General features: G+C 41.5%; 2 protein-coding genes across 2 annotated transcripts in view; one reads left to right on the forward strand and one right to left on the reverse strand.

The window, feature by feature from the left end:
* LOC130587035 (F-box only protein 16-like) overlaps nt 1-140 on the forward strand; it is a 22,232-nt gene extending 22,092 nt beyond the window's left edge. The window contains exon 4 of the mRNA XM_057387992.1: nt 38-140. Coding sequence (XP_057243975.1) covers nt 38-131 — 94 coding nt within the window. The 3' untranslated portion in view covers nt 132-140. The remainder of the gene's footprint in view (nt 1-37) is intronic.
* Nucleotides 141-6,836: 6,696 nt separating this feature from the next.
* LOC130587036 (centromere protein O-like) lies at nt 6,837-10,367 on the reverse strand (the record flags this gene model as incomplete). Its single annotated transcript, XM_057387993.1, has 3 exons — nt 6,837-6,934; nt 8,305-8,479; nt 10,092-10,367. Coding segments are annotated over 3 exons (549 nt in total), but the record flags the coding sequence as incomplete, so codon positions are not given.
* Between the last annotated feature and the right edge of the window lie 301 nt (nt 10,368-10,668).

Genomic DNA, 10,668 nt, shown 5'->3' on the forward strand with positions numbered 1-10,668 from the left:
CGAATTTATCGATGTTTTTGTGGGGTTTTTTTTGCAGGAGGAGGAAGGGAGGAGGGAGAACTCCAGACCTGAGCAGAGAGGCGGCTGAGAGGAAGAGGAGGAGCTTAAAATTCAGCCCAAATTTGGGGTGAAAATGGAAAATTGGGAGAGATTTTGGGATAAAAATGGAAAATTGGGAGGGATTTTGGGCTGAAAATGGAAAATTGGGAGGGATTTTGGGTTGAAAATGTAAAATTGGGAGGGATTTTGGGGTCAAAAATGTAAAATTGGGAAGGAATTTGGGTTAAAAATGTAAAATTGGGGGGGATTTTGGATGGAAAATGTTAAATCCTTCCTGATTTTGGGTTGAAAATGTAAAATCCACCCCAATTTTGGACTGAAAATTAAAAATCCTTCCTGATTTTGGATTAAAAATGTAAAATTGGGAGGGATTTTCGGTTGAAAATGTAAAATTACTGCCTGATTTTGGATTAAAAATGTATAATTCATCCTGATTTTGGGATGAAAATGGAAAATTGGGAGGGATTTGGGGATGAAAATGTAAAATTCCTCCCGAATTTGGTGTGAAAATGTAAAATTGGGAGGGATTTTCGGATGAAAATGGGAATTCCTTCTCCAATTTTTATTAAAAATATAAATTCCCTCCCGATTTTGGATTAAAAATGTATAATTCATCCCGATTTGGGGTTTAAAATGTAAAATTGTGAGGGATTTTGGGATGAAAATATAAAATCCCTCCCGAATTTTTATTAAAAATAGAAATTACCACCTGATTTTGGATTAAAAATGTAGAACTCATCCCTATTTTGGATTGAAAATGGAAAATTGGGAGGGATTTTCAATTGAAAATATAAAATAACTTCTGATTTTTTGTTGAAAGCATAAAACCCATCCCAATTTTGGGTTGAAAATATAAAATCCCTCCCGATTTTGGGTTGAAAATCAGAATTATTTAACACCTAATTAAGGGCACCAAAATCAGAATTAACTAATGACAAATTATTTTGGGATTTTCCATTTTATAAACAGAATAAAAANAGAATATCCCCAAATTTTTTGGGATTTTTCCCAAATTTATTTTTTTCCGGCAGGAATATCTCAAAATTTTTTTAGATTTTTCCCGAATTTATTTTTTTTGTCCGATGAGAATATCCCAAAATTTTGGGGGATTTTTCCCAATTTTTTTTTTTCCAATGAGAATATCCCAAAATTTTTGGGATTTTTCCCAAATTTATTGAAATTTTTTGGGTTTTTTTTGCAGGAGGAGAAAGGGAGGAGGGAGAACTCCGGACCTGAGCAGAGAGGCGGCCGAGAGGAAGAGGAGGAGTTCAAAATTCAGCACAAATTTGGGGTGAAAATGGAAAATTGGGAGGGATTTTGGGCTGAAAATGGAAAATTGGGAAGGATTTTGAATTGAAACCATGGAAACCATTCATGGGAATAAATAATGGAAATCACGGAAATCACGGAGATAATGGAAAATGTGGAAATCATGGAAATCAATTATGGAAATCACAGAAATTATGGAAATCAAGGAAATAATGGAAATGATGGAAATGATGGGAATTGTAGAAATCAGTCATGGAAATGATGGAAATGATGGAAATCGCAGAAATCATGGAAATTATGGAAATCACAGAAATAATGTAAATCATGGAAATCAATCATGGAAATCATGGAAACTATGGAAATGGTGGAAATCGTGGAAATATTGGAAATAATGGAAATCAATTATGGAAATCACAGAAATTATGGAAATCATGGAAATCAATCATGGAAATCATGGAAATAATGGAAACTACGGAAAGAATGGAAATCAATAATGAAAATTGTGGAAATCATGGAAATCACAGAAATTATGGAAATTGTGGAAATATTGGAAATCAATCATGCAAATGACCAAAATTACAGAAATCATGGAAATCACAGAAATCATGGAAATCAGGGAAATCATGGGAATCAATCATGGAAATCATGGAAATTACGGAAATTACAGAAATCAATCATGGAAATCACAGAAATGGAAATAATGGAAATCATGGAAATCAATTATGGAAATCACAGAAATTATGGAAATCACGGAAATTGTGGAAGTCATGGAAATTATGGAAATAATGGAAATTATGGAAATCAATCATGGGAATAATGGAAATCAGTCGTGGAAATCATGGAAATCACGGAAATCATGGAAATCAATCATGGAAACCATGGAAATTATGGAAATCGTGGAAATTACAGAAATAATGGAAATCAATCATGGGAATCATGGAAATCACAGAAATCAATCATGGGAATCATGGAAATCACAAAAATTATGGAAATAATGGAAATTACAGAAATCATGGTATTGTGGAAATTACGGAAATTGTGGAAATTATGGAAATTATGGAAATCAATCACAGAAATCATGGAAATCATGGAAATTATGGAAATTGTGGAAATAATGGAAATTGTGGAAAACAATCACAGAAATCATGGAAATATTTGAAATAATGGAAATCAATTATGGAAATCACAGAAATTGTGGAAATCATGGAAATCAATCATGGAAATCATGGAAATCGTGGAAATATTGGAAATAATGGAAATCAGTCATGGGAATCATGGAAATCACGGAAACCGCAGAAGTCGTGGAAATAACAGAAATCACAGAAATTATGGAAATCATGGAAATTATGGAAACCAATCATGGAAATCACAGAAATCACGGAAATCAATCATGGAAATAATGAAAATCATGGAAATCAGTCATGGAAATAATGGAAATTATGGAAATCATGGAAATCACGGAAACCATGGAAATATTGGAAATAATGGAAATCAATTATGGAAATCACAGAAATCATGGAAATAATGGAAATCAATCATGGAAATTACAGAAATCAAGGAAATCACGGAAATGTCAGAAATCGTGGAAATCAATCATGGAAATGATGGAAATGGTGGAAATCACAGAAATTATGGAACTCAATAATGGAAATTACGGAAATAATGGAAATAATGGAAATCATGGAAATATTGGAAATAGTGGAAATCAATCACAGAAATCATGGGAATCATGGAAATCACAGAAATGATGGAAATAATGGAAATCTTGGAAATCAATCATGGAAATCATGGAAATAATGGAAATCATGGGAATCATGGAAATCAATAATGGGAATCATGGAAATCACAAAAATCATGGAAATTATGGAAATTACAGAAATCATGGAAATCAATCATGGGAATTATGGAAACCATGGAAATTATAGAAATAATGAAAATCACGAAAATCATGGAAATTGTGGAAATTACGGAAATAAATCATGGGAATAATGGAAATCAGTCCTGGAAATCATGGAAATCACGGAAATCATGGAAATCAATCATGGAAATCATGGAAACCATGGAATTCATGGAAATCGTGGAAATTACAGAAATAATGGAAATCAATCACGGAAATCATGGAAATCACGGAAATCAATCATGGGAATAATGGAAATCACAGAAATCATGGAAATAATGGAAATTACAGAAATCATGGTATTGTGGAAATTATGGAAATTATGGAAATCAATCATGGAAATGACGGAAATAATGGAAATCATGGAAATATTGGAAATAGTGGAAATCAATCACAGAAATCATGGAAATCATGGAAATTATGGAAATCAATCATGGAAATTACAGAAATCATGGAAATCGTGGAAATCAATCATGGAAATGACGGAAATGACAGAAATCACAGAAATTACAGAAATCATGGAAATCACGGAAATTATGGAAATCACAGAAATTACAGAAATCACAGAAATCGTGGAAATCATGGAAATCAATCATGGAAATTACAGAAATCACAGAAATCACGGAAAGGAGCAAACGGGACCAGAATTGAACTTTTTTTGGAATAAATTCAATTTTCAGCTCAATTTCCCCCCTTTTTATCAATGATTTTGTGTTTTCCATTCCCAAGAAAACTTTTGGGGTTGGAAAATTCCTAAGGAATGCCCCCAATTCCCAAAAAAATGTTTAAATCCCGAGGAAAACTGTCAAATTCCCGAATTTACTGCCTCATTCCCAAGGAAACTCTTTAATTCCCAAGTTTTCAACCTCATTCCCCAGGAATTCTGCTCAATTCCCAAGGAAAAACACGCAATTCCCAAGGAAACTCGGTCATTCCCAAAGAAAATGCCCAATTCCCAAAATCCGAGATTGTAATTCACAAAATCCCTGAGGATTGGAATTCCCAAATTCCCCAGGATTAGAATTCCCAAGTCCCTCCTGGGATGAGAATTCCCAAATTCTCTGGGATTGGAATTCCCAAATCCCCTGGGATCAGAATTCCTGAACTCCTCGGGATCAGAATTCCCGAATTCCCTCAGGTTTGGAATTCTCAAAATTTCTGGGATCAGAATTCCCAAATTACTCAGGAACAGAATTCCCGAATTCCCTCAGAATTGGAATTTCCAAAATCTCTGGGATCAGAATTCCCAAACACCCCAGGATCAGAATTCCCAAATTCCCTCCCTGGGATCAGAATTCCCAAACTCCCTGGGATCAGAATTCCCAAATTTCCTCATGATTGAAATTCCCAAATTCCCCTGGGATGAGAATTCCCAAATTCCCTGGGATCAGAATTCCCAAATTCCCTCAGGATAAGAATTTCCAATGCCCCCCAGGATCAGAATTCCCAAAATCTCCGAGATCAGAATTCCTAAATTTCCTCAGGACCAGAATTCCTAAACTCCTCGGGATCAGAATTCCCAAATTCCCTCAGGACTGGAATTCCCCAAATTCCTCAGGATCGGAATTCCAAAATCTCCGGGATCACAATTCCCAAATTCCCTCCCCAGGATCAGAATTCCCAAATTCCCCAAGATCAGAATTCCCAAATTTCCCTCAGGATCAGAATTCCCAAATTCCCCAAGATCAGAATTCCCAAATTTCCCTCAGGATCAGAATTCCCAAATTCCCCAAGATCAGAATTCCTAAATTTCCCTCAGGATCAGAATTCCCAAACTCCCCTGGGATGAGAATTCCCCAACTCCCCGGGATCAGAATTCCCAAAATCTCTGGGATCAGAATTCCCAAATTCCCCAAGATCAGAATTCCTAAATTCCCTCAGGAACAGAATTCCCAAATTCCCTGGCATCAAAATTCCCAAACTCCTCAGGATCAGAATTCCCAAATTTCCCTCAGGATCAGAATTCCCAAACTCCCTGAGATCCGAATTCCTAAACCCCCCCAAGTGATCCCAAAATTCAGGCAAAGACCCAGAATTCCGGGAATTCCCCCAGAACTTCCATCCCAGAATTCCAAATCCCAGGGTTTTCCCCATTCCATGGAAAAATCCCTTTTTTTTTTTTTTTTATTCCCATAAAACCCCGGGATGGAATCTGAGGAAAGCGACGGATTTTCCATAAAAACTCAGAATTTTGGGAATGTGGGGCTTTATTAACAAATTCCTGAGGTTTTGCAGGAAAACCTGGAATATTTCTTGGAATTCCTGAATTCCTGGAATTCCCGGCATGGATTATTCCGTGCACTTCCCACTTTTTTTTCAGGAGCACTGGAGCCATTCCAAAGGATTTTATCCTGAAAAAAAACCAAAAAACCCAAAATCCCAAATTTTCATCCAATTCCCACTCCAAATTCCCAGAGTTCCCCCAGATTTTTCCCTATTTTTTCCCAAGTTTTTCCTGGATTTTTTCCAGTTTTTCCCAAAATTTTTCCAGATTTTTTCCAAATTTTTCCTGGATTGTTCCAGACTTTTCCTTATTTTTTCCCAAATTTTTCCCATTTTTTTCCTGAATTTTCTCCGGATTTTTTCCAGGTTTTCTAAAATTTTTTCACAGATTTTTCCTGAGTTTTTCTCAAATTTTCCCAAAAATTTTCCTGGATTGTTCCAGATTGTTCCCTATTTTTTCCCAGATTTTTTCCAAATTTATCCTGGATTTTCCCAGATTTTTCCCAGATTTTTTTTGAGTTTTTCCCAGATTTTCCCTGGATTTTTCCCAGATTTTTCCCTATTTTTTCCCAAGTTTTTCCCAGATTTTTTCCCAGATTTTTCTTGAGTTTTTCCCAGACTTTTTCCATTTTTTCCTTGATTTTTCCCAGATTTTTTCCAGGTTTTCCCAAAAATTTTCCCAGATTTTCCCAAAATTTTTCCTGTATTTTCCCAGATTCTTCCCAAATTTTTCCCAGATTTTTCTCAAACTTTTCCTGGATTTTCCCAAATTTTCCCAGATTCTTCCCAATTTTTTCCCAGATTTTTCCTTTTTCCCAGATTTGCCCCAAATTTTTCCCTGATTTTTCCCAAATTTTTGCAGACTTTTCCTGAGTTTTTCTCAGATTTCTCTCAAAACCAGAGAAATTCCTGGAAATTCCAGAACTGGAGAAATCCCCAGGAATTCCAGAACCGGAGAAATCCCTGGGAATTCCAGAACCTGGGAATTCCAGAAATGGAGAAATTCTGAGAATTCCAGAACCCTAAAATCCCTGGGAATTCCAGAAGCGGAAAAATTCCCAGGAATTTTGGAACCAGAAAAATTCCCAGGAATTCCAGAACTACTGGAGAAAACCCCGGGAATTCCAGTATCCCAGAAATCCCTGGGAATTCCAGAACTGGGGAAATCCCTGAGAATTCCAGAACCCCAGAAATTCCCAGGAATTCCAGAACCTGGGAATTCCAGAACCGGAGAAATCCTGGGAATTCCAGAAGCTGAGAAATCCCGGGAATTTCAGAACTGGAAAATCCCAGGAATTCCAAATCCAGGAATTCCAGAACCCAGAAATTCCCAACAAACCTGGGGCCACGGCGCCGATTCCGAGGGGATGAGAATTCCAGAGGGGGCTCAGGGCCGCAATTCCAAGGATTTCATGGATTCGAAGGCTCCGGGAAGGTCCAGGCGTCGGAAAAGCTCCGTGTGAGCTGCGGCTGCTGCGGAATCCGCTGGAAAATCGGGAAATTTCTGGGAATTTCTGGGAATTCTCATTTTCCTGAGGGAATTTTCCGCCCCTGATTCCCAGAATTCCGGGAAAATTAATGGGAATTCTATGGGAAAATAAATGGGAACTCCATGGGAAAATTAATGGGAATTCCATGGGGAAATAAATGGGAATTACATGAGAAAATTCGTGAGAATTCCATGGGAATTCTATGAGAAAATTTATGGGAATTCTATGGAAAATTAAAGGGAAAACCCTGGGAAAATTAATGGGAATTCCATGGGTAAATTAATGGGAATTCCATGGAAATTCCATGGAGAAACTAATGGGAATTCCATTGGAATTCTATCAGAAAATTAGTGGGAATTCCATGCGAAAAATGGGAATTCCCTGGGAAAATTAATGGGAATCCAGTGGGGAAAATTTACTGAATTCCCCAAATCCCAAAAAATCCCCAGGAAATCCCAGGAAAACCCAAAGTCATGGGGATAGGACACGGTGACGTCGCTGGGGAGGCTCCTGCAGAGATCCCAAATCTCTCAAATCCCAAATCCCCCAAATCCCCCAAATCCTGGAATTGCTGAATCCCAAATCCCCCAAACCCCAAATCCTGGAATTGCTGAATCCCAAACCTCAAATCCCAAATCCCAAACCCCAAACCCAAAACCCCAAATCCCAAACCCCAATCCCAACCCCACACTCACAGGCACAGGTGACGGTGACATCGCTGGGGAGGCTCCTGCAGGGATCCCAAACCCCAAACCCCAAATCCCAAATCCCAAACCCCCCAAATCCCAAACCCCAAACCCCAAATCCTGGAATTGCTGAATCCCAAACCCCAAACCCCAAATCCCAAATCCCAAACCCCAATCCCAACCCCACACTCACAGGCGCAGGTGACGGTGACGTTGTTGGGGAGGCTCCCGCAGGGATCCCAAACCCCAAATCCCAAATCCCAAACCCCAAATCCCAAACACCAAACCCCAAATCCCAAACACCAAACCCCAAAACCTGGAATTTCTGAATCCTAAACCCCAAACCCCAAACCCCAAATCTTGGAATTGCTGAATCCCAAACCCCAAACCCCAAATCTTGGAATTGCTGAATCCCAAACCCCAAACCCTGGAATTGCTGAATCCCAAATCCCAAACCCCAAATCCCCCAAACCCCAAATGCCCCAAACCCCAAACCCTAAACCCCAAATCCCAAACCCCAAATCCCCCAAACCCCAAATCCTAAACCCCAAATGCCCCAAACTCCAAATCCCAAACCCCAAATCCCAAACACCAAACCCCAAATCCCCCATTTCCCAAACCCCAAATCCTGGAATTGCTGAATCCCAAACCCCAAATCCCAAATCCCAACCACACTCACAGGCGCAGGTCACAGTGACGTCACTGGGGAGGGTCCTGCAGGGATCCCGGTACAGGAGCCGCGCTCGGAATTCTGGCAATTCCCGATTTTTCCCGGGAACGCGGTACCGGAAACTCAGGAGATTGCACAGGGAATTCCCATGGGGAGCGCCCACGAGACAGTCGGGAAAACGCTCCTGGAACAGGGAAATTCGGGATTTGGGATTTAGGGAAATTCGGGATTTGGGATTCAGAGTTTGGGGTTTGGGATTTGGAAACTCAGGAGGTTGCACAGGGAATTCCCACAGGGAGCACCCACGAGACAGTCGGGAAAACGCGCCTGAAATGGGGGAAATTTGGGATTTGGGATAATTGGTAATTTGGGATTTAGGATTTGGGATTTGGGGTTTAAGATTTGAGACCTGGAGCTTGGGATTCAGGGAATTGGTGGAATTTGGGATTCGGGAATTGGGGTTTGGGATTTGGAAGATCAGGAGATCGCACAGGGAATTCCCACGGGGAGCGCCCACGAGACAGTCGGGAAAATGCGCCTGGAATGGGGGAAATTCGGGATTTGGGATAATTGGGAAATTCCGGATTTGGGATAATTGGGAAATTCCGGATTTGGGGTTTGGGATTTGGGGTTTGGGATTTGGAAGCTCAGGAGATTGCACAGGGAATTCCGACGTGAGTGCCCACGAGACAGTCGGGAAAATGCTCCTGGAATGGGGGAAATTTGGGATTTGGGATTTAAGGAAATTCAGGATTTGGGATTTAGGGTTTGGGATTTGGGATTCAGGATTTGCAGTTTGGAGGTTTGGGATTTGGGATTCGGGATTGGGGGTTTGGGATTCGGGATTTTGGGATTCGGAAGCTCAAGAGGTTCCACAGGGAATTCCCACGAGAACGCCCATGATCCAATTGGGAAAACGTGCCTGGAATGGGGGAAATTCGGGATTTGGGTTTTAGGGAAATTTGGGATTTGGGGGTTGGGATTCAGGATTTGGGATTCAGGGAATTGGTAGGATTGGGGATTTGGAATTTGGGGTTTGGAAGCTCAGGAGGTTGCACAGGGAATTCCCACAGGGAACTCCCACAAGTCAATCGAGAAAATGCACCTGGAACGGGGGAAATTAGGGATTTGGGGAATTGGGATTTGGGATTCGGGATCTGGGATTCAGGATTTGGGGTTTGGGATTTGGAAGGTCAGGAAGTTGCATAGGAAATTCCATGGGGAACGCCCATGATCCAACTGGGAAAATGCACCTGGAACGGGGGAAATTCGGGATTTGGGGTTTGGGATTTGGAATTGCTCCACTCCATCCCAACCCTTCCAACAGTTCCAGAATTCCCAGAATTCCCACCTGGAATTTCTCCTCTTGACCCCAACCCTTCCAGCACGTCCAGAATTCCTCATAATTCCTGGGAATTCCTGGAATTGCTCCCCCCCCATCTCCAATCCTGGAATTCCCACCTGGAATTGCTCCACCTCCATCCTGACTCTTCCATCGCCTTCAGCCCCAAAATTCCCAGGAATTCCCACCTGGAATTGCTCCTACTCCATCCCCAATCCCAGAATTCCCAGGAATTCACAGCTGGAATTGCTCCCCTTCCGCCTCCAGCCCTGGAAATTCCTGGGAATTCCCACCTGCAATTGCTCCCCCTCCAGCCCTGGAAATCGCCAGGAATTCCCACCTGGAATTGCTCTCCCTCTACTTCCAGAATTCCTGGGAATTCCCACCTGGAAACGCTCCTCTCCACTCCAACAATTCCATCACCTCCAGACCCAGAAATTCCCGGAATTCCCACCTGGAGCTGCTCCAGCTGGTGCCTCCGTCCCATGAAGCCGTTGAGGTGTGCGCAGAGGAGCTCCAGGAAGGCTCTCAGATCCCGGGGCAGGAATTTTCGGGCGAGGCGCTCCAGGGGGATGAAGGCGGGCACCGAGTGGCGCCCGAGGCGGAGCTGAGGCTGCAGCTGCAGCTCCACGTGGAACGAAGCCAGGATGGAGCTCCGGAACGCCGTGAGGATGGAGAAACAGAGAGTGTGCTTGGAGACGGAACCACTGACACCTGGGAATGGGGGAATTATGGGATATGGGATATGGGAATGGGATATGGGAATGGGATATAGGATATGGGATATGGGATGGAGCTCTGTTACGCCGTGAGGATGGAGAAACAGAGCGTGTGCTTGGAGACAGAACCACTGACACCTGGGAATGGGGAAATTATGGGATATGGGATATGGGATATGGGATATGGGAATGGGATATGGGAATGGGATATGGGAATGGGATATGGGATATGGGATATGGGATATGGGATGGAGCTCCGGAACGCTGTGAGGATGGAGAAACACAGCCCGTGCTTGGAGAGAGAACCACTGA

This window comes from Malurus melanocephalus, unplaced genomic scaffold, assembly GCF_030028575.1.
Source record: "Malurus melanocephalus ecotype Western Australia unplaced genomic scaffold, MMel_1.1 scaffold_1475, whole genome shotgun sequence".
In the NCBI taxonomy this organism is placed as follows: Eukaryota; Metazoa; Chordata; class Aves; order Passeriformes; family Maluridae; genus Malurus; species Malurus melanocephalus.